The sequence below is a fragment of the Eptatretus burgeri genome, chromosome 11, assembly GCF_056783735.1.
Source record: "Eptatretus burgeri isolate ZD-2024b chromosome 11, Ebu_testis_v1, whole genome shotgun sequence".
Taxonomy (NCBI): Eukaryota; Metazoa; Chordata; class Myxini; order Myxiniformes; family Myxinidae; genus Eptatretus; species Eptatretus burgeri.
The window spans coordinates 99,602,136-99,627,706 of record NC_140971.1 but is presented as its reverse complement, the minus strand read 5'-3'; the positions used below and the strand labels follow the sequence as shown (position 1 = coordinate 99,627,706).

The window sequence follows — 25,571 nt, the reverse complement described above, 5'->3', positions numbered from 1 at the left end:
CTGCAGTGACCGGTGAATGAATTAATATCGTGCAGTGACTGGTTGCTGATTTGTGTTGTGTAGTGACTGGTTAACTGACTCATCTTGTGAACTGATTGGTTCACTGATTCGTTCTGCAGTGACTGGTTAAGTAATTCATGTCGTGCAGTTATCAGTTGCTGATTTGTGTTATGTAGTGACTGGTTAACTTCCTCATGTTGTGAAGTGATTGGTTCACTGACTCATGTCGTTGGATGATCGGTTGACAGATTCAGCATTCAGTGACTGGTTGCTGATTCGTGTTGTGCAGTGACCAGTTGATCACTCATGTCGTTGAGTGAGTGGTTGACTGATTCAGCAAGCAGTGACTGGTTAAACGAATCATGTTGTGAAGTGATTGGTTAACTGACTGGTGTCATTGAGTGACCGGTTGACTGATCCATTGTCCAGTGACTGGTTGACTGATTTGTGTCATTGAGTGACTGGTTTACTGACTCGTGCCATTGAGTGATCGGTTAACTTATTGCTGCCGTGCAGTGACCTGTTTACCGATTCATGTCATGGAATGAACGGTTGCTGACTTTTGTCGTTGAGTGATTGGTTAACTGATTCATGCTATTGAGTGACTGGTTAACTGATTTGCTCATTCAGTGACCTGTTGCTGATTGGTGTCCTGCAGTGATGGGTTGGCCCATTCGGGTCGTGCAGACCCTGGGTGATTCGTATTGTGCAGTGACCAGTTCATTGACTGATGCTCTGCAGTGACAGGTTTCTGACTCATACTGTGACGGTGACCATTTGACTCATTCGTGTTGTCCAGTGTCCGGTTGACTGATTGGTGTTGTGCAGACCGGTGGTGATTCATGTTGTGCAGTGACCGGTTAATTAATTAGTGCCCTGCAGTGACCGGTTGCTGACTCATGTCCTGCAGTGACTGGTTAACTGACTCGTGTCATTGAGTGATTTGTTAACTGATTCATGTCGTGCAGTGACCGGTCGCTGATTCATGTCGTTCAGTGACTGGTTAACTGACACTTGTTGTGAAGTGATTGGTTCACTGACTGGTGTTGTTGAGTGATTGGTTGACTGATTCGTGTCGTTCAGTGACCGGTTGCTGGTTTGTGTAGTGCAGTGACGAGTTAACTGCCTCATGCTATGAAGTGATTGGTTAACTGACTCATGACATTGAGTGACTGGTGAACTTATTCCTGTCGTGTAGTGACTGGTTGCTGATTCGTCATGCAGTGGCCAGTTGCTGACTCATGTTGTTGAGTGATTGCTTGACTGAGTCATCATGCAGTGACCGATTGCTGACTTGTGTTGTTGAGTGACCGGTTATCATTTGTGCCGTGCAATGACCGGTTGACTGGTGTTGTGGGTGACCTGTTGGCCCATTCGCGTTGTGTAGACTGGTGATGATTCGTGTTACGCAGTGACCAGTTTATTGATTGGTGCCCTGCAGTGACCGGTTGCTGATTAATGTCCTGCAGTGATAATTTGACTGATTGGTGTCATCCAGTGTCCAGTTCACTGATTCGTGTCATTGAGTGACTGGCTAACTTACTCATGTCATGAAGTGATAGGCGAACTGATTCGTCATACAGTGACTGGTTAACGAATTCATGTCATGCAGTGACCGATTGCTCATTCAGATCATGCAGTGATTGGTTCTCATTTATGCCATGCAGTGACTGATTGACTGAAGGGTATTGTGCAGTGAACGGAAGCTGATTCACGTTGTGAAGTGATCGGTTAACTGACTCGTGGAGTGTAGTGACTGGTTTACTTATTTGTGTCGTTGAGGGACCGGTTGCTGTGTCATGAAATGATCTGTTGACTGACTCATGCAATGGAGTGATCAGTTTTATCCCACTGTAGAAAAACATGAAAACCAACTTTCCCAAGCAAATGCGCAAGTATTGCCATGAACCACATCAGTGATGAGTGCGCAATTTTACAAAAATCATGCAGCAGAAAGATGCTCCATGCTGCAAGTTGCCATTTGGATGCAACTTGATATATATATATATATATATATATATATATATATATATATATATATATATATATATATATATATATATATATATATATATATATATATATATATATATATATATATATATACCTGTATTGAAGTACAAGTGATGATGTCATAAACTATCCTTATATCAGAACCGTGTAGTACTCTCATAGCACGTGCCCTGAAAGAAGATCTCAACTAGAAATTCCAATAAACATATCTCGAGGATATCTTGGCATCAAAATGTCTTTTGTAGGAAATCCTTGAGGTGCAGGATTATAGCAGTAAAAGTGTAGGATGCAAAATGCACTGAAAGCTTATTGGTGCAGATGACCAATTCCTGCACTTGTTTTAAATCTAGAGCAGGATAAAATGTAATAAAGTGATGTATAGATCGCACAGGTGGTCACAGAGTCAAAAGCTAGTCAGGTCATGGCAGGACCTCGAGCGCGTACGGAACATGCCTCTGCCGGGATTCTTTGCCACAAACTTGTTAAGAAGCTTCCAGGCGCGACGACTCAAGCTCTGCTTGCGACGCCTATGCATGTGACTGCCACGGCTCGGAGCGCGCTGGCGATGTTTCCCACCACGGGGATCTCCAGGTTGTCCCCCTACCGCACCCCGTGGCCTCAGCTGCCGCACTAGCCCCTCCAGCAACTCCCGCACATTGTGCTGCAGCGCTGCAGACGTCTCGATGAACTTGCAGTCGAGCGCCGATGCACGATCACGACCCTCTGCCAGCGGAGTCGAATGGCGAATCGGTTGAAAGCGAAGAGAAACCGGGTGGAGGGGTGCAGAGGAAGGTTTGAGTGTTATCAGGAGCATGCAGTATGGTACCTCGATGTCATATTATATAGATATGATGTTGGAATCATAAGAGGTACATCAATTGTTTGGTACACCCACCTTCGAGCGAGACTTCACGAGATCGAACCAAGTCGCTCTTGTTTCCCACCAGTACGACAGGCAAATTCTCTCCTGAGTCGGTGCTGCGTACCTGTGCATGCATATCCACTGCACGCTCAAAGCTAGCGCGCTCTGCGATGGAGTACACGATGATGCACACGTCCTCGCTCTGCACCAATGTCTCATCCTCACCATCGTTCTGCGGACATGGTCCAAGTCTCACCCAAACGAATGGAACATACATACATACATACATACATACATACATACATACATACATACATACATTATGCATTTACTGTGAGATCTTTATGATGCAAATCAGAGTGAGACTTGAAAGCGCACCTGCTGATAACCCTCCAGCACCTGCAGGGTAGCCTCTTCTCCACTCACCATGAGAGTCCTCTCGTACGTGTCATCGGACACTGTGCACGTCAAACGCACATAGGTGGTGGGGTCAGCGGTCGAGGAGTGCAGTAGCTATCTTGTTATTAAATAAAATATACACTCTATCTATATAACAATGTCTTCCCTCTCAACCCGCCGACCTACCAACATCCGTGTCTTGTTCTTCATCCATGCCACACAACAGGCGAGCGAGCAAGGACTTTCCCACGCCTGATGCTCCAAGCAGCACCACGCGGTACGGAGCCACAGCACCGGCCGCCGAGCTCGCCGAGCCGAGCCCGGTATCGCTGCTCTCGCTTGATAGCACCGAGTCGTCGGAGTCGGAGGAGCAGCTGGTATCGCCCTGTTTGGCGCAGTTGCCCGTGGGCGGCACGGAACCATCGCGGTGCCCGAGGAGCGCGTCGCCACGAAGCAGGGGTTTGCGAGCAGCGCCAGGTACTCTGAGCAATCCTGAGCTACGAACCGATTGCTGCCGAGATCTTCGACGATCTCCTGGAACCGTGCTCGGACCATCGTCGTGTTCGCCTTTCGGCAAAGGGAGCGGACTGCTCCCCCGGCGGTGCTCCAGCTGTTGTACATTCAACGCCATGTCTCTGCACGGACACGCGACGTACATGTTGAAGTACAAAGGCACGAAAGAACAACCTTAAAGTCTCGGCAACAGTCGGAAGCACTTTAAAGATAACGGCATTTGGTGGTGCACAAACAACGGCTGGATGACCATGCATGGCTGCCTGTGGGTACGGTCACAAACCTGTGGGTACCGTCACAAACGGACCTCGAATCACTAACTACAGGCGCAACAAGCACGGCAAGCTTGTCTGCCATGTCCGTTTAAATTGCTCAGATTGAACGACAAACGTTCCATTTGTTCCTCATTACTCGAGAACCTGTACGGATCACCATCGACATGAGCACGCTTTGCAATCGCAGCACCAGCGGCAGCAATTTATGAAACGCGCGACATTTCACCATCTCTGGTACGTACCTGGTGCAGGTCCAAATGGAGCGTGCGATGCCCGTGCGATGAGCGTGCGATGCCCGTGCTCGACCGTCGCGACTCAAGTTGACTCGGCGATGGACAGAGGAAAGCGAACCGGGGAATGGAGAGATTTTCCGTGTGTATCACGCGCTTTTCGTGCCTCTTGATCTGTGCACGTGGACCGAGCTCGATAAGCACCAATCTCTGACCAGCGCGCTTTATAAGGGTGCCACAAACCCGAGCTCCGAGGGTCCCGGGGGCTGGATCGATGACGTCATTCGAATCTCCCCCAATGGGAAGCCGAGCTTCTGACGACAATGTTGAGGGTGGGGGAAGCCAGAAGATGTGGCGTGATTTATGTCGGATGAGTGTGGTAGGTTATCCCAAGAAAACCGTGCGTCATCAACCAATGTACGTGTCATACATTAGGTATGCGTCCTACAAAATTATACATTACATTACATGTCACATTACATATGTCACCGTGAACAATGTCATACATTAGGTATGCGTCCTACAATATTATACATTACATGTCATCGTGAACAATGTCATACATTAGGTATGCATCCTACAATATTATACATTACATGTCACCGTGAACAATGTCATACATTAGGTATGCATCGTACAAAATTATACATTACATCACATGTCACATTACATATGTCACCGTGAACAATGTCATACATTAGGTATGCGTCCTACAATATTATACATTACATGTCATCGTGAACAATGTCATACATTAGGTATGCATCCTACAATATTATACATTACATGTCACCGTGAACAATGTCATACATTAGGTATGCGTCCTACAATATTATACATTACATTACATGTCACATTACATATGTCACCGTGAACAATGTCATACATTAGGTATGCGTCCTACAATATTATGCATTACATGTCATCGTGAACAATGTCATCCATTAGGTATGCATCCTACGATATTATACATTACATGTCACATTACATATGTCACCGTGAACAATGTCATACATTAGGTATGCGTCCTACAATATTATACATTACATGTCACCGTGAACAATGTCATACATTAGGTATGCGTCCTACAATATTATACATTACATGTCATCGTGAACAATGTCATACATTAGGTATGCATCCTACAATATTATACATTACATGTCACCTTGAACAATGTCATGCATTAGGTATGCGTCCTACAATATTATACATTACATGTCACCGTGAACAATGTCATACATTAGGTATGCGTCCTACAATATTATACATTACATATGTCACCGTGAACAATGTCATACATTAGGTATGCGTCCTACAATATTATGCATTACATGTCATCGTGAACAATGTCATCCATTAGGTATGCATCCTACGATATTATACATTACATGTCACATTACATATGTCACCGTGAACAATGTCATACATTAGGTATGCGTCCTACAATATTATACATTACATGTCACCGTGAACAATGTCATACATTAGGTATGCGTCCTACAATATTATACATTACATGTCATCGTGAACAATGTCATACATTAGGTATGCATCCTACAATATTATACATTACATGTCACCTTGAACAATGTCATGCATTAGGTATGCGTCCTACAATATTATACATTACATGTCATCGTGAACAATGTCATACATTAGGTATGCATCCTACAATATTATACATTACATGTCACCTTGAACAATGTCATACATTAGGTATGCGTCCTACAATATTATACATTAGGTATGCGTCCTACAATATTATACATTACATGTCACCGTGAACAATGTCATACATTAGGTATGCATCCTACAATATTATACATTACATGTAATCGTGAACAATGTCATACATTAGGTATGCATCCTACAATATTATACATTACATGTCACATTACATATGTCACCGTGAACAATGTCATACATTAGGTATGCGTCCTACAATATTATACATTACATGTCACCGTGAACAATGTCATACATTAGGTATGCGTCCTACAATATTATACATTACATGTCATCGTGAACAATGTCATACATTAGGTATGCATCCTACAATATTATACATTACATGTCACCGTGAACAATGTCATACATTAGGTATGCATCCTACAATATTATACATTACATGTCACCGTGAACAATGTCATACATTAGGTATGCATCCTACAATATTATACATTACATGTCATCGTGAACAATGTCATACATTAGGTATGCGTCCTACAATATTATACATTACATGTCACCGTGAACAATGTCATACATTAGGTATGCGTCCTACAATATTATGCATTACATGTCATCGTGAACAATGTCATCCATTAGGTATGCATCCTACGATATTATACATTACATGTCACATTACATATGTCACCGTGAACAATGTCATACATTAGGTATGCGTCCTACAATATTATACATTACATGCCACCGTGAACAATGTCATACATTAGGTATGCGTCCAACAATATTATACATTACATGTCATCGTGAACAATGTCATACATTAGGTATGCATCCTACAATATTATACATTACATGTCACCTTGAACAATGTCATGCATTAGGTATGCGTCCTACAATATTATACATTACATGTCACCGTGAACAATGTCATACATTAGGTATGCGTCCTACAATATTATACATTACATTACATGTCACATTACATATGTCACCGTGAACAATGCCATACATTAGGTATGCGTCCTACAATATTATGCATTACATGTCATCGTGAACAATGTCATCCATTAGGTATGCATCCTACGATATTATACATTACATGTCACATTACATATGTCACCGTGAACAATGTCATACATTAGGTATGCGTCCTACAATATTATACATTACATGTCACCGTGAACAATGTCATACATTAGGTATGCGTCCTACAATATTATACATTACATGTCATCGTGAACAATGTCATACATTAGGTATGCATCCTACAATATTATACATTACATGTCACCTTGAACAATGTCATGCATTAGGTATGCGTCCTACAATATTATACATTACATGTCATCGTGAACAATGTCATACATTAGGTATGCATCCTACAATATTATACATTGCATGTCACCTTGAACAATGTCATACATTAGGTATGCGTCCTACAATATTATACATTAGGTATGCGTCCTACAATATTATACATTACATGTCACCGTGAACAATGTCATACATTAGGTATGCATCCTACAATATTATACATTACATGTAATCGTGAACAATGTCATACATTAGGTATGCATCCTACAATATTATACATTACATGTCACATTACATATGTCACCGTGAACAATGTCATACATTAGGTATGCATCCTACAATATTATACATTACATGTCACCGTGAACAATGTCATACATTAGGTATGCGTCCTACAATATTATACATTACATGTCATCGTGAACAATGTCATACATTAGGTATGCATCCCACAATATTATACATTACATGTCACCGTGAACAATGTCATACATTAGGTATGCGTCCTACAATATTATACATTACATGTCATCGTGAACAATGTCATACATTAGGTATGCGTCCTACAATATTATACATTACATGTCACCGTGAACAATGTCATACATTAGGTATGCATCCTACAATATTATACATTACATGTCACCGTGAACAATGTCATACATTAGGTATGCATCCTACAATATTATACATTACATGTCACCGTGAACAATGTCATACATTAGGTATGCGTCCTACAATATTATACATTACATGTCATCGTGAACAATGTCATACATTAGGTATGCGTCCTACAATATTATACATTACATGTCACCGTGAACAATGTCATACATTAGGTATGCGTCCTACAATATTATACATTACATGTCATTGTGAACAATGTCATACATTAGGTATGCGTCCTACAATATTATACATTACATGTCACCATGAACAATGTCATACATTAGGTATGCGTCCAACAATATTATTCATTACATTGCATGTCACATTACATATGTCACCGTGAACAATGTTCTACATTAGGTATGCATCCTACAATATTGTTGTGGTTGACGAAATTCACAAACCACCATTCAGGTCCCTTAGGTGAGATATCTCTGTAAGTATATGTGTAGTTAGGCCCAAACCCGTTGTTTCGAGGGAATAAATGTCATTCAGTCGGGCTGCGACTCTTCAGGATAGCCGTTTTTCTTTTACTATCTTTATTTTGGACCAGCCGCCATTACTACCACCACCAACCACAACGCCGCTTCACAACAACAACCACCAACCACAACGCCGCTTCACAACAACAACCACCAACCACAACGCCGCTTCACAACAACAACCACCAACCACAACGCCGCTTCACAACAACAGCCACGACCTTTACCGTCACAACCTGCCACCATCGCATCACCGTCATTCCCACGCCACTTGTGGGCGCCGATGCTGGACTCATGCAGGGCGCGCACCGAGCAGCGTGTTCAGAAACATCACAGACTTTCCGAGAAAAACGGATCAAAAACGACTCACGCCCACTTCTGTTCCGTCCTATCGGCGAGCTGGGGCGATTTGGCCCCGCCTCCAGGGCGTTGGAGTGAGGACGCTATATGCAAATTCATGGATCAAAAAGCATTCACGCCCACTTTTCCTCGGTCCAATGGGGAGCCAGTTCGAGAGGTGAAGGGGAGGCAGAGGGTCAAAGGTGAAGGAGCGAAGCCATGGGGCTTATATAAACGGCTGCGTTCGTCAGTAAAGAAGTTGAGAGTGGTGCGTTGGAACGAGTTGTCGGTGGAGCTGGGAAGAAGAGTCAGAGTTCGGAGGGGAGAAGTCAAGAGTGAAGAGTTGGGACGAGCCAAGAGAGGAGACGGAGAGGGCGATTAGACGGAGCTGTGGAGAGGTGGCGGCGGCGAAGGCGGACGAGGGGGTGCTCGCGTCGGTGCCGGGAGCTGCAGAGGGAGAGGCCAGCAACGCGACCGAGGTCGAGGAGGAGACGCTCGTCGCGGGACCCGAGACAGGGTGATATCCTCCTCCCCCCCGAGCATCAACAACCCCCTCCTGTTTCCCCCCGCGCTGAGATAGTGCGACAAGGGGGCCCCTTTCCCACCCCCTACCAGACACTGCCCGCGAGGCCCGCGGAGTTGGGGCGCCACCGCCGCTCTGCGTCTCATCATCAGACGGGTAGGCCCGACACGGTCTCGGCCCCAGGCCCGCCTACCCCCCTCCTCCTGGAGGGTGGTTCTTTTTCTTTTGCTTTGGGTATCTGTGTTGTCGGCGCCGTCTGTGAAGTAAAATTGTATAAGTGTTGCCGGGTGCTCGGTAGTCGGATAGCTCTGCATTGTCTTCTTCTTTTATATTTGCTTTTTGTGTAATATTGTGTTTCTTCTCCTTTTACATGTGCTTTTGGTGTAATTGTATATGTGTGCTTCCCGTTCATCGCGAAATAAATGTGAGTTATGTTGAACTGTTTTCCCGCTTCGCTTCGTCTTTTCTTTCATTGAATCTCCATCTTGCTTCACGTAAAGGGTTGGTCGTGGGCTAAAACGCCCGATAATTAATCGAACCGTCGAGGCCGACGAATAACACCGCTCGGTTATCCCGATAGTACGGAACGGGTCGCTTTAAGTGGCCCGTGTCCGAAGTCGACCTGCGGCGAGGTGCGATCGCCCGGTCTACCCTCCATGTGGGTACTTAGGTAGGTCGAATTTGGCGAGCAACCCTATCCCACGCGGGGGCCGATTGGCACGATCGTGGTGAGACCGAAAGGTCCACCCGTGACTAGTTCCCAGCGTTAGTCCGAGAGGGTCACGACTGGATTGTCCGTCCGGTGGGCGACGTGCCGCGATTCGAGTTACGTGGCCGTTCGCACGCCGGCGGGCGCGAATCCGCAACACTGGTGTCAGGTCGTGCGATATAAACTCATCGCCCTCCTCGCGGCACTGGTATCGGAGAACGGGAAAACGGGCTCTCCTGTCTCCAATTAAATTCACGGGAATCGGTCCAGGGGTGAGAGGAGCGACCCCCGATTCCCTCCAAATTACGAGCGAGCTAAATTAACCCTTTAAGAGAAGCAAGATGGCGTCTCAAGGCGAGCGGGAGCCGGGGGTATTAGAAATGGATGTAGAATGTGTAGAATCCATGGCTCAGGATGAAATCCCCGTGCAGGAAATGTTGGTTGTACAGGAAAACGAACTCGCCCAACTGAACCCAGAGCCCGAAATGGGAGCGGCAGCGGCCGCGGTGTATGACACCTCCCCTCCCCCTCTCCACCAAAACCCTTCCCCAACCCCTGCCGAAACGGCTCATCCAAGCGCACCCGACATGGCCCAGCTATTCACCATGCTGGCACAAATGAATGCGGAAACGACAGCGAAGATAAATGCGGATATGAAAAACGAAATGAAAGGAATGAACAAGGAAATGAACAAAATGAAAACGAAAATGGATGCATACACAAATGAAATGAAAAACGAAATGAAAGGCATGAACGAAAAGATGGATGCGAATACACAGCAAATGAACAAGCAAATGAACGGAATGAACAAGCAAATGAGGGAAGAAATGAAAGAGCTGCGGGGTGAGACGCAGAACATGGGCCGATGCCTGCAGGCGGGCATGAAGGCCGTGACCAGGGAGATAAAAATGGCGACTCCACGTGTGGGAGCGAACGAGCTGGAAGGGGGTGCAACGGCTGTCGGGCCCGCGGTGGAGGCGGGTAAAAAAATAATTCGGGGGGCGTGTTGGGCGAGGGTCGTGACGGTGACCGAAAGGGAAAATTAAATGGGGAGACCAAAACGTGTGAGACGAGACACGAGGTGACGACAAAGGAAATAAAATGTATAGAGACACGGGAGATAAAGGGTGAAGAGGTGATTGAGTTGGCAGAGACACGGGAGATGGGAACGATAGAGGGAAGACTGCACGGTGAAGACGGGGTAAGTGACGCACACACACACGGAGGTAGTGGAGGATAATGAGGGTGAGCTCGCGGACTGGGTGGAGACCCGGTGCGAGCAGCTGGATGGCCTCCTCCAGGAACGAGGGGAGGGAGTATGCCCCCTTGAGGCGAGTCACGACCAGGTGGGTTCGGTCGTGCTTTGCGAGGTCGAGGGGAGGAGTGCTGTCGACAGGTGCACGGAAAGCTTGGGGGTATAGAGGCCCCTGAGACTCTTGTGGGGACACGAATCCCCAGTGTGGTTGTCCCGGTGTGTGTGGTGCAAGGCGTGAGTGCGTCCCCGTGTGTGGAAGCGACCCCGTGTGTGGAAGCGACCCCGTGTGTGAGTGGTGTGGTGGCGATGGTGCCGGAGTACGTGCTTCCCAGCACGCCGTGTGTAAAAGGGGCACCGCAAGTGAAAGAGGCCGTGTGTGTGGATGAAACGGCCAGAATGGATGAAACACCGCGGTTGAGTGCCCCCGCGTGCGTGAGTGAGGCACGGTGTGTGGATGAGGGACCGCGGGTGAGTGCCCCCGCGTGTGTGAGTGGTGTGGTTTGTGTGAGGAAAATGGCACGAGTGAGTGGAAGGCCGCGAGTGAATGGAGCACCACGTGTGAGTGGTATGGTTTATGCAAGGGAGACCGTGTGTGTGAGAGAGCGGTATGTAAGGGAGATGTCGGTCGGCATGCGGGAGCACGCAGCCGCGTCTCCCGGTGTGAATGTAATGGAATGGAGTGTGAGCGTCGTAACACGCAGCTGTGCGTGTGTCGAATGGCGACGACGGCGACATGTGAGGAAAGGAAGCCGAGTAGCGGCTGTAGTTGTTTCGGGGACCGTGCCGGGTTCACCCAGCAGTGAGCACGAGGTCCGTGCTGTGCAACGCACGAGGCCCCCACGTGCTCGCTTGCGAGAGTGAAGTCCCGGTCCGGAAACGCACGCGGTGGATTTGCCGATCCCGCGGACGAACAAAGTTTAGGCAGGATTATGGATTTGGACCGGACGGGTTCTCCACGCGATCGTGTGTGTGAAGCTCCAACGGGCAAAGCACATGTGTTCGCGTGGGGAACCCCTCGAGACGTGGGGCTTGTGTTTTTTTATGCGCACGGTGACGCCATGGCTGCACGTGGGGTTGGAATCCGGCAGGAGGGGTATCCCTGCCGGATGGTACCGTCCAAGGAGGGACGAGGCACACGTGCAGCTGCATGACGTCACGGGCAGGTGCAAAGTGCGCGAGTTGCCGCGCTGGTGCTGCGCATGAAAAAAAAAAAAAAAAAAGCAAGCCTCACTTTCGGGTGCACAGGATTCCTGGGCAAGGGGTGGAAGACCCCCTTACCTGGGCACAGGATGGAAACTAGTTAGGGGGAAGGGTTAGCTTAGCTAGACCGACTTCATGGGGCAGGGGTAAGTCCTCATGGAGTCCGTGGAATGGATTAGGTAGAGGGATTTAGTGAGCTTTAGGTTGGGAAATAAATTGATTTTTGGGACATTTGAGGACAGTGACAGACAGTGGATGTGTAGTGGGGACGTAGCTTAGCTACGTAGTGTTAAAAGGAACGTGCTATAGTTTAAGGGACGACGTGGGAGCACGAGTTAGTTAGGGGATGTAGTTAGAAGGATGGCAGAGTTCAGTGGTGTGTGTGTTGAAGAGTTGTTGGTGAGTGAAGTGGAGGCATGTGCTTGGTGAGTGAGTGAGGCCAGCGGGTCTGTGTGTATGGAGCGAATGGGGACTGCATGGTGCGATGAGTGATTGGGGGGAGGAGTGACTCCCGCCCAAGGGACCCCGGGGTCAGTGTAGAGCGAGTTAGGGGGTTAGTCAAATTAACAAAAATGGAGGTCGTTTTGTTGTTGGTGGGAGTGTAGGCTCGAAACCCGTTTGGAGGGGTGCAGGAGCCCTGTTGACGGGCTTGGGAGCGTGGCTGCGAAAGGTGAGTATCGCTGAGTGGGTACCCCGGGCACCAGGCTAGTCGGCCGTAGTAGGCCAAGGGCCCATGGGGGGCCGGGATAGCGTAGTGGGCACGGGTGCGCCTGCTTGGTGCGGGGGCCCGGGGCGCCATTAGCCGCGTGGGCAGTGTTGTGGGCACGGGTGACCCTCGGAAAGGGGCCTGGGAAGCCAGCCTGCCACGTGTGCGTTTCAGGGGAGGTGCCATGGGGGGCACTCCCCGGTGTTAGGGAGCTGGTAGGCTCGGAGGCAGTGTAGTGCCCGGGGGTGCCATAGCGGGAGATTCGGCAGAGGGTTGTGCCTGCCAAAGGAAGCCACGTGTCCCAGCCATGAGACCGTGTGAGGGCACGGAGAGAAAATTGGGGGGCGAGGCCCGAAATTGTGAGGACACCAACACAGGTGACGGGAATCTGGGTTGTTAGAACCAATAGTTTAAGCGAGAGGCGCTTGTTGAAAGCCCCGGGGTAGTTTAACAGTTAAATGGTTAGGGTAGATAGGAAGTGTACCCCTCCGCACCATCCATCCCCTCGCTCTCGTTGTGGGCCGCTGGACCCACTTTGGTTATAGATCGCTGAACTCTGGGGAGGCCATTCTGGGGCTTCGTTGGGCCTCGACACAGGACGTTAGCTCTCCCTTATTCCCCTCCGGGAAGGGAACGTAGGGGTTGGGAGTAGGCTAGGTGACAGGATAGGTTAGCCGAACAAAGACTATAAAGGGGGTTAGGGGACGATTTATATTGGGGGAGTAAATTAAAAAAAAAATAAGTGGGGGCTAAATTGGTTTTTCACAAATTAAGGGAGTGGGTATAGACAGTGACAGGCAAAGGCGATAGGTTGGGAGGGAGACAGGTAGGTAGGTCCGAGCCCGCCTTCCAAGTGGCCAGCACCACCGCACTCCCTCCACCAACCTCCACGGAACGGCAAAGGCTGGCCAACTTCATCGGCAGCTGTTGTTTTGCTGCGAGGCCTGTGCCGGCTGGATCGTCTGCAGCTGCTGTGCTGCAAGGCCTGTGCCGGCCAGTTCATCTGCCGGCTGTGTTTGCCTGCAGCGGCCTTCTTCTGCGGGCTGTGTTTGCCTGCTGCCTTTGCCATGCCATGCCCACTGCCCCTGTTCACCAGCCCCGTTCAATTTTTGCTTTGCCCCCCCCCCCCTGTTCATTGCCATGTGCGCCAGGATCCGCAAGGCAACAGTTTGCAAGCTGCAAGAACTGCCCTGTTGGCAGCTACAACACGGGCCTGCAGTGGCGGCCCGTGCACCGTGTTTGTGTTCATCCATCCATTCGTTGTGTTCATTGCGTGTGCCACTTGAACTAGCACGGAGACTGCGTTTGTGCAGCCCATCCACCGTTGTGGTTCACTGCGTTCAGTTCAAAAAGGAAGGCCTTGGACTGCGTGTGAGCAGCCGGCCACGTTCCCTGTCACCTGCATTGTTTTAAGCCAGAGACTGCATGCGAGCAGCCTGGCTCCCTGTTAACTGCTTTCTTTTTGCAGAGTTCATTGATCCTGGGCCATGGTTTAGTGTAAAATTTGTAAGTTAAGGTTAAGATGTACTGTAAATATGAGTGCGCCCCCGGCATGTTTGTCTTAGCGCCGGCAATTTTATTTAAGTCGTCCGTGTGAGTGAGTTTGTTTAGGTAGTTACTCAGCCCTCAGGTTATTTATTTTGGGGACACGAATACCATGAATGTCGCACTCAGGGATCCGTAGGTAAAATGTACTAGGGGAAAACTACACATGATGGCACACGAAAATTTGACGACTCGGGACGAGTCTGTAAAAAGGGGAGGGGGTAGTGTTGTGGTTGACGAAATTCACAAACCACCATTCAGGTCCCTTAGGTGAGATATCTCTGTAAGTATATGTGTAGTTAGGCCCAAACCCGTTGTTTCGAGGGAATAAATGTCATTCAGTCGGGCTGCGACTCTTCAGGATAGCCGTTTTTCTTTTACTATCTTTATTTTGGACCAGCCTTCATTATTACCACCACCAACCACAACGCCGCTTCACAACAACAACCACCAACCACAACGCCGCTTCACAACATCAACCACCAACCACAACGCCGCTTCACAACAACAGCCACGACCTTTACCGTCACAACCCGCCACCATCGCATCACCGTCATTCCCACGCCACTTGTGGGTGCCGATGCTGGACTCGTGCAGGGCGCGCACCGAGCAGCGTGTTCAGAAACATCACAGACTTTCCGAGAAAAACGGATCAAAAACGACTCACGCCCACTTCTGTTCCGTCCTATCGGCGAGCTGGGGCGATTTGGCCCCGCCTCCAGGGCGTTGGAGTGAGGACGCTATATGCAAATTCATGGATCAAAAAGCATTCACGCCCACTTTTCCTCGGTCCAATGGGGAGCCAGTTAGAGAGGTGAAGGGTCGGAGGCAGAGGGTCAAAGGTGAAGGAGCGAAGCCACGGGGCTTATATAAACGGCTGCGTTCGTCAGTAAAGAAGTTGAGAGTGGTGCGTTGGAACGAGTTGTCGGTGGAGCTGGGAAGAAGAGTCAGAGTTCGGAGGGGAGAAGTCAAGAGTGAAGAGTTGGGACGAGCCAAGAGAGGAGACGGAGAGGGCGATTAGACGGAGCTGTGGAGAGGTGGCGGCGGCGAAGGCGGACGAGGGGGTGCTCGCGTCGGTGCCGGGAGCTGCAGAGGGAGAGGCCAGCAACGCGACCGAGGTCGAGGAGGAGACGCTCGTCGCGGGACCCGAGACAGGGTGATATCCTCCTCCCCCCCGAGCATCAACAACCCCCTCCTGTTTCCCCCCGCGCTGAGATAGTGCGACAAGGGGGCCCCTTTCCCACCCCCTACCAGACACTGCCCGCGAGGCCCGCGGAGTTGGGGCGCCACCGCCGCTCTGCGTCTCATCATCAGTCGGGTAGGCCCGACACGGTCTCGGCCCCAGGCCCGCCTACCCCCCTCCTCCTGGAGGGTGGTTCTTTTTCTTTTGCTTTGGGTATCTGTGTTGTCGGCGCGTCTGTGAAGTATAATTGTATAAGTGTTGCCGGGTGCTCGGTAGTCGGATAGCTCTGCATTGTCTTCTTCTTTTATATTTGCTTTTTGTGTAATATTGTGTTTCTTCTCCTTTTACATGTGCTTTTGGTGTAATTGTATATGTGTGCTTCCCGTTCATCGCGAAATAAATGTGAGTTATGTTGAACTGTTTTCCCGCTTCGCTTCGTCTTTTCTTTCATTGAATCTCCATCTTGCTTCACGTAAAGGGTTGGTCGTGGGCTAAAACGCCCGATAATTAATCGAACTGTCGAGGCCGACGAATAACACCGCTCGGTTATCCCGATAGTACGGAACGGGTCGCTTTAAGTGGCCCGTGTCCGAAGTCGACCTGCGGCGAGGTGCGATCGCCCGGTCTACCCTCCGTGTGGGTACTTAGGTAGGTCGAATTTGGCGAGCAACCCTATCCCACGCGGGGGCCGATTGGCACGATCGTGGTGAGACCGAAAGGTCCACCCGTGACTAGTTCCCGGCGTTAGTCCGAGTGGGTCACGACTGGATTGTCCGTCCGGTGGGCGACGTGCCGCGATTCGAGTTACGTGGCCGTTCGCACGCCGGCGGGCGCGAATCCGCAACAACATTACAGATGTCACCGTGAACAATGTCATACATTAGGTATGCGTCCTACAATATTATACATTACATGTCACCATGAACAATGTCATACATTAGGTATGCATCCTACAATATTATACATTATATGTCACATTACATATGTCACCTTGAACAATGTCATATAATAGGTATGCGTCCTACAATATAATACATTACATGTCATCGTGAACAATGTCATACATTAGGTATGCGTCCTACAATATTATACATTACATGTCACCATGAACAATGTCATACATTAGGTATGCGTCCTACAATATTATACATTACATGTCACCATGAACAATGTCACACATTAGGTATGCATCCTACAATATTATACATTATATGTCACATTACATATGTTAACTTGAACAATGTCATATAATAGGTATGCGTCCTACAATATTATACATTACATGTCATCGTGAACAATGTCATACATTAGGTATGCGTCCTGCAATATTATACATTACATGTCACCATGAACAATGTCATACATTAGGTATGCGTCCTACAATATTATACATTACATGTCATCGTGAACAATGTCATACATTAGGTATGCGTCCTACAATATTATACATTACATTACATGTCACATTACATATGTCACCGTGAACAATGTCATACATTAGGTATGCGTCCTACAATATTATACATTACATGTCACCATGAACAATGTCATACATTAGGTATGCATCCTACAATATTATACATATGTCACATTACATATGTCACCTTGAACAATGTCATATAATAGGTATGCGTCCTACAATATTATACATTACATGTCACCATGAACAATGTCATACATTAGGTATGCGTCCTACAATATTATACATTACATGTCATCATGAACAATGTCATACATTAGGTATGCGTCCTACAATATTATACATTACATGTCACCATGAACAATGTCATACATTAGGTATGCGTCCAACAATATTATTCATTCCATTGCATGTCACATTACATATGTCACCGTGAACAATGTTCTACATTAGGTATGCGTCCTACAATATTATACATTACATGTCACCATGAACAATGTCATACATTAGGTATGCGTCCAACAATATTATACATTACATTGAATGTCACATTACATATGTCACCGTGAACAATGTTCTACATTAGGTATGCGTCCTACAATATTAGACATTACACGTCATCGTGAACAATGTCATACATGAGGTATTCATCCTGCAATATTATACATTACATTACATGCCACATTACATATGTCACCGTGAACAATGTCATACATTAGGTATGCGTCCTACATTATTATTCATTACATATGTCACCGTGAACAATGTCATACATTAGGTATGCGTCCTACAATATTATACATTACATTACATGTCACATTACATGTCACCGTGAACAATGTCATACATTAGGTATGCGTCCTACAATATTAGACATTACACGTCATCGTGAACAATGTCATACATGAGGTATTCATCCTGCAATATTATACATTACATTACATGTCACATTACATATGTCACCGTGAACAATGTCATACATTAGGTATGCGTCCTACATTATTATTCATTACATATGTCACCGTGAACAATGTCATACATTAGATATGCATCCTACAATATTATACATTATATGTCACATTACATATGTCACCTTGAACAATGTCATATAATAGGTAGTGTCCTACAATATTATACATTATATTACATGTCACATTACATATGTGATCATGAACAATGTCATACATTAGGTATGCGTCCTACAATATTATACATTTCATGTCACATTACATATGTCATACATTAGGTATGCGTCCTGCAATATTATACATTACATTACATGTCACATTACATATGTCATCGTGAACAATGTCATACATTAGGTATGTGTCCTACAATATTATACTGTTGCAGTTTTCCCGCCGCGCCGGCGTGCGGGCGACCGCTTTTAGCTAATTCACGGCCGCACGCGCCCACCGGACGTGGCAAACCGAGTCGCAGCTTTCGGATCAACGCTGAAATCCAGCTACGGGTGTGTTTTTAATCACACCGTAAATCGGCCAACTATTCTGTCCACTCGCTGCAGGGTCCGATCGCCGAATTGTCGATTTACCTAAGTATGCGCGCAGACAGAAATGCCGGGGATTTACACCTCGACGGGACCTGCTTGGAAATGAGCCGCTTAAGCAGCTCGCTCCGTTTGCGATTTGCCGAGCGGTGTATATCGCAATGCCCCGGGAGCCTGGTGTTGGCACAATGGTTAGGGCAGCGGCTTGGGATCCAAAAGGTCCTGAGTTCAAGCCCCGTTGGGCCACTGAATTAATACACCAGGGGGTTGACTCAGCCTGTCATCCTTCCGAGGTCGGCGAAGTGAGTACCAGTGTACTGGGCCGGTGTATACCCCGGTTAAGATAGGTGTACCATATCCCTGCATCGTAAGAAGCGACCAGGGTTGCGTCAGGAAGGGCATCCGGCGTAAAACATGATCATCATACGGATGATCCGCTGTGGCGACCCCGAACGGGAGCAGCCGAAAGAAGAAGAAGAAGAAGTATATTGCCATGCCCCGCCGGATCCGATTACTTTATCGGCTATTTAAAAGCCAGCTAATATCCTGAACACAATACGGCAGCTCAGTTGAGGGAAAGGACGCAACGAACAGGTCAATATTCACACAAGTACATTTATTTATAACACACGTATGCATGCAAACACGTATGCAATCATGCAGTAAATGAAGCAATGCAGGAATGAGCAAGACTAAGAACTACAACCGTTCTATTTATTATGTACACTTATTACAATTCTACTTAAGGACATGGCACCACAACGTTCATACAAAGAAAACCCCCAGGAAAGAAAATGGCAAGAACTGGACCTCGTGGGCCTTTTTATAGTTCACGGAACCGTGGAGACCGCAAGAGCTCCGAGAGGCTGCGCAGGCTACCTTTCACCATCGTGGTGACTCGCCGGGCCTTGGTTCGGTGGCCCTGCCCGCACTCCGCTGGACTCCACCCGTGCCTTCAACGGCGATCCGGCTGGCGACTCCTCTCCGGCTCCACCGGCGCCTCCGTCGACCAAGAGGAGAGACCAAGCAGAGGGACTCTCTTTCCCCTCGCTGACAGACTCAGCTGCATTCCCAGACTGCAACTTCCAGACTGCAGGCGATTGCAGCTCGCCTCCGCTCCCAGACTTCCACGCAATTCCACGGAGAACCCAGACCGACCTCTTGGCGTTTTCAGCCCGAACTTTTATCGCCCCGGCGCCTCGCCCCTCCCTTCGCGGCGCGCGCGGGGGGGGGGGGCATTCCAGGGGGGTTCGGCTCGGCTCTTGGCCCACTCTTTTGGCCCGATCATGGACATTATGTTTCTTTCGCCCTTCTGAGGGAAAATTCCAACAGAGCTCGGCTGGGGTCAGTTGTTGTTTTCCAACCGTCATTTCTGTTTACCCGTTCTGATGGATATCGGGGCGGGAGTTGTTGAGATGTTGATGTTGCAGTGTGGTTAGCGCTGTGGTGGGGATGGCATGGTTGTTGAGATGGTGGTTGTGGTTGGTGCTGGGGTGGCAATGGCGTGGTTGTTGAGATGGTGGTTGTGGTTGGTGCTGTGGTGGGGATGGCGTGGTTGTTGAGATGGCGGTTGTGGGTGTTGAAGTAGTGGTGGTTCCAAAATAGAGATAGCAAAAGAAAAATGGCTGACTTAAAGATCACAGCCCGGTTACACGAATAATTTCCCATTCAACATCGGTGGGGAAATGTAATCTGAACACACTTATCGACATATCTGATCTCTGGGAAGCCTGAATGGTGTTCTGTGAATTTCCACAACCGTAACACTACCCCCTCCCCTTTTTACAGACTCGTCCCGAGTCGTCAAATTTTCGTGTGCCTTCATGTGGAAGTTTCCCCTAGTACAATTTACCTCTGGATCCCTGAGTGCGACATTTGGTGTATCCATGTCCCAAAAGTAAATAACGTACTGGCTGAGTAACTAACTAAACAAACTCACTCATGCAGACGACTTATCTAAATTGCCGGCGCTACGACAAACATGCAGGGGGAGCAACTCATGAACAATTCACCTTAACTTACAAATTTTACACTAAACCATGGCCCAGGACTGATGGACTCTGTGGGAAAAAGGGCATGGCAAAGTTAGTCAGTATTTTGAGGGTGAGTGCCCCCGCAGCTGAAGGTCGGATGTCTTGGGGGCCTGTTCAAAAGGCCCCGTTGTATGTCACTGAACCTTTTTATGTCTTCAGCTCCTGGAGGCAACCCACCCCAACCCGGCATGCCATATGCCATCCCACAGGCCATTTTTCAAGCAGGGAGCCAGGCTGCCCAAATGCAGTCTCTGGCTCATGAAACAAATGCAGGGATGGACAGGGAATGTGGCTGGCTGCTCAATGCAGTCTTAGGCCTCCCCCTTGAAATGAGCGCAGTGAACACAAAACGGTGCACGGGCTGCACCAATGCAGCCCCCGTGTGCGGCTGCCTGCAGGGCAGTCCCCATAGAACACTGGATGGGCACTGACGCAAGCAAACACAAAAAAATGAATGGTGCACGGGCTGCATCAATGCAGTCCCCATGTGCAGAGGGATGGATGGTTGCAAACAGGGTGCACGGGCTGCCCAATGCAGTTCCGTGGTGCGGCTGCCTACAGGGCAATCCCTGCAGCTCACGCGATGATCCTGGCACACATGGTGATGGATGGAATGGGGCAAATGCAAATAAGGGCTAGCAGGCATGGGGTCAAAGCAGAGGCAGGCAGACAAGGCATGGCAAGGCGGGCACAGGCTGTTGTAGCAAAACAGGCCGGAATATGAAGCTGGCCGGCCTCTGGTCTCGTTCTGAAGGTGTGTTGAGGGAGTGCAGTGGTGCCGACCGGTCTGAAGGCGGCTCGGACCTACCCTACTGTCTCCCTCCCAACCTATCACCTTTGCCTGTCTCTGTCCATACCCACTCCCTTAGTTTGCAAAAAACCCACCCAATTTAGCCCCATTTTATTTATTTTATTTCTTTTTCCTTTTTAATTCATCTCCCGAACCCACTTTATAAGTCTCTGTCCGGCTAACCTATTCTGTCACCTAGCCTACTCCGAACGCCTACATTCCCTTCCTGGAGGGGAATATGGGAGAGCTCGCGTCCTGTCTTGAGGCCCAATTTCAGCCTCAGAATGGCCTCCTCAGATCTCAGTGATCGAACCCAAAGTGGGTCCAGCAGCCCACAACGAGAGCGAAGGGATGGCTGGTCCGGAGGGGTACACTTTCCTCTCTACCCTAATATTTATTAGCCTTTAACTACCCCGGGGCTTTCCAAAAGCGCCTGTCGCTTAAACTATTGGTCCCACAACCAAGATTCCCGTCGCCTGTTTTGGTGTCCTTTCAAATTTTGGGCCATGCCCTCGAATTTTGGTCTCCTGCCCTTGCACGGTCTCGTGGCTGGGACGCGTGGCTCCCTTGGCAGGAACTACCCTCTGCCGATTCTCCAACGATGGCACCCCCGGGCCCTGCAACTGTCTCCGAGCCTACCAGCTCCCTAAAATTTGGGGAGTGCTCTCCCTGGCTACTCCCCCTCGATGCTCATGTGTCAGGCTGGCGCCATGGGCCCCTTCCCCGGGTGCCCGTGCCCACGACCCTGCCCACGCGGCCAATGGTGCTCCAGGCCCCGCATCATGCAGGCCCACCCGTGCCCACTACGCTATCCCGGCCCCTCTTGGGCCCTTGGCCTACCGCGGCCGACTAGCCTGGTGCCCGGGGTACCCACTAAGCGATACTCACCATTCGCAGCCATGCTCCCAGCCGTCAACAGGACTCCTGCACCCCTCCAAACGGGTTTCGAACCTACATTCGCACCAACAGCAAAATGACCTCAATTTTGTCAATTTGACTAACCCACTAACTACCATTACTCTGACCCCGGGGTCCCTTGGGTGGGAATCACTCCTCCCCCAATCACTCATCGCACAATGCATACCACATTGACTCCTTTCACGCAGGCCCGCTGGCCCTCACTCACTCATCAAGTACGTTTTCATTTCACTCAGTTTCATTTCACCACTAACATCGCTGAACACTGCCATTCTTCTCAGTACAATCCCTCATCTAACTCGTGCTCCCTCGTCATCCCTTAAACTCATAGCACTTCCTTTTAATCTACGTAGCTAAGCTACGTCCCCTCTACACATCCAAAGTCTGTCCTTGTCCTCAAAAATCCCATCCTAAATCTAAACTACAATCCCTCTAACTAACCATTCCATGGGCCCCATGAGGACTTGTCCCTGCCCCATGAGTCCGGTCTAACGAAGCTAACCCATCCCTCTAACTAGTGGTGTCCTGTGCCCAAGCAGGGGGGTCTTGCACCCCTGCCTAGGCTCGTGTACTCACAGCAAGGCTCTCCGAGCCTTGCGCCTCTGCGGGAGCGGCTGTTCCAGCTCCGGCTACTCCGGCAAGACGTAACCATGAGGGCGTAAGATTGCCCCTATAGGGTCTCAGGCCGTCCGCATGGGCGATCCAGGGGAGGGCTCATGGTCCCATTTTAATTTTAAGGACCACGTCACTGATTTGCGCCAGGACGACCCCCGAGCCCTGCCAAGGCGAGGTGAGCTTCGGGCATCTGCCCTTCCTCCTCCGGGGGTTGAAAAACCAAATCTTCACCCCCGGTGAGTACTCGCTCACCTGGCTCCGGTGGTCATACCTGCGCTTCATCTTTATACCCGCCTGTTGGAGCTGGTGGCGAGCGAAGGCATGGACTTTTTCCATGCCTTCCTCCAACCGACAAGCATAGCTCCCCCCCCCCCCCCGGGGTCTGTAGGGACGCTCAGGCGTCGGACCGCACATGAAATCGACGGGGGCTCTCAGCTCCCGTCCGTACATTAGCAACGCCAGACTACGAGCGGTAGCTCCATGTTGGGATGCGCGATAAGCCATCAGGAGATACGGGAGATGTTCGTCCCAGTTCTCCTGATTATCGGTGGTGAAGAAGGCCAATTGTTGGATGAGGGTCCTATTGAACCTCTCCACCATGCCGTCAGATTGTGGTCTCAGGGGCATTGTTTGGGTTTTTCGAATTTCTAAGAGTCTGCACACCTCCTTTGACAATTCACTCTCAAAATTTCGCCCCTTATCAGTGTGCAGCTCCTCCGGAATCCCGTACCGACATGCAAATCCTTCTACGAAGGCCTTTGCCACGACCCCAGCTTCCTGGTTGGGAAGGGCAAAGGCCTCCGGCCATTTGGTGACATAGTCCATCATTACGAGGATGTATCGATTACCTTGGCGAGTGGCGGGCAGTGGTCCCAAAATGTCCATGGCCACTCGCTCAAGGGGGGCCCCAACCTGATGTAGTTGGAGTGGGGCCCTCATCCTCTGTGCCGGTCCCTTTTTGGCAGGACAGGCGTCGCATACTCGACACCAGTCCTGTACATCGCGCCCCATGTTAACCCAATAGAACCGCCGGAGGACCCGAGATTTTGTTTTGGTCCTGCCCAAATGGCCGCCGGTGCGGGTACCGTGCACCTGTTTCAAAATTTGGGTCTTAAACCCATCAGGGACTATCACCAGCCAAGAAGTCCTCTCTGAGGGAATCTCCATCCATTTCCGATACAAGATGTTGTCCCTCATTTCTAGAATCTTCCACTGAGCCCAGGACGCCTTTGTTTGCGCTCCGAATGGGGTGATCTCCCCACTGGGCCTCTTGTTTTCTTGGACCCATTTGTACACGGGCCCTATCATGGGATCTTCCCGCTGGGACGTGCTCCATGCCAAACCGCCAAATTCCTCCCCCGCGGTTAGTGGCAAAGTTGGGCCTACCACCCGGGCCGCACGGGCTGGGAGTTTCTGGGAGGTATCTGCCAATTGGTCCCTTTCCTCATGCCTCGTGCAATATTTGCAGTTTTCTACCAGACAGGGGCATCGAGAGAGCGCATCAGCATTCCCATGAGCCTTACCGGCTCTATGGGCCACACTGAAATCGTACTGCTGCAACTTTTCCAACCACCTTGCAATTTGGCCCTCTGGTTCCTTGAACCGTAAGAGCCATTGCAAGGAGGAATGGTCAGTTCGAACCAAAAATTTCCTCCCGTACAAGTACGGATGGAAATGGCTCACTGCAGACAGCACAGCCAATAGCTCCTTGTGAGTAACACAATCATTTCGTTCGGGCCTACTCATGGCCCGACTGTAATACGCGATCACTCTTTCCACGCCCCCCCTGTGTCTGAGACAAGACTGCTCCCAATCCTTCCTGGCTTGCATCCGTGTCCAGGGTATACATCCCGTCATTGGCGGGGTACGCTAAAACGGGTGTGGATATCAAACACCCCTTTAATTTGAGGAAGGCCTGATGGCATGCCCCTGTCCAATTAAATCTCAACCCCTTCTCCGTTAACCGGTGAAGGGGCCTGGCTATCTCCGCAAAGTTTGCCACAAAGCGCCGGTAGTAGGAGCAAAGTCCCCCAAAAACCCGCACCTGTTTAACATTTATAGGTACGGGCTACTCCTCTACCACGGTAATTTTCCTTGGGTCGGTTTTCTCCCCCTCGCGGCCTATCACATGTCTGAGATAGGCCACCTCTGTCGCGAACAAAGTACATTTCTCTGGGCTCAATTTCAGCCCTGCCTGCCTGAGGCGCCCAAACACTTGGTCCAAATTGGCTATTGCCTGGGGAAATGTTTTAGCGTGTACCAGGACGTCATCCAGATACACCAGGCATGATTGCCATGGCATGCTGCCTAGCACACGCTCCATCAGTCTCTCAAAGGTGGTGGGGGCGTTGCACAAACCGAACGGCATTACAGTGAACT

The 25,571-nt window shown here is 49.1% G+C and overlaps 1 protein-coding gene across 2 annotated transcripts in view; it reads right to left on the bottom strand.

Annotated features, from left to right (window-relative positions):
- Nucleotides 1-2,111: 2,111 nt before the first annotated feature.
- Nucleotides 2,112-25,571, bottom strand: part of LOC147017753 (GTP-binding protein GEM-like) — a 61,971-nt gene continuing 38,511 nt past the window's right edge. The window contains exons 3-7 of one of the 2 annotated variants that reach the window (XM_085847640.1): nt 4,305-4,603; nt 3,461-3,909; nt 3,254-3,333; nt 2,909-3,107; nt 2,112-2,736 (exon numbers count right to left, since the gene is read on the bottom strand). In XM_085847640.1, coding sequence (XP_085703766.1) covers nt 2,417-2,736; nt 2,909-3,107; nt 3,254-3,333; nt 3,461-3,905 — 1,044 coding nt within the window. In that variant the 5' untranslated portion in view covers nt 3,906-3,909; nt 4,305-4,603 and the 3' untranslated portion in view covers nt 2,112-2,416. Of the gene's footprint in view, nt 2,737-2,908; nt 3,108-3,253; nt 3,334-3,460; nt 3,910-4,304; nt 4,760-25,571 lie in introns of those variants that run through there. The other variant, XM_085847641.1, reaches the window with a different exon arrangement.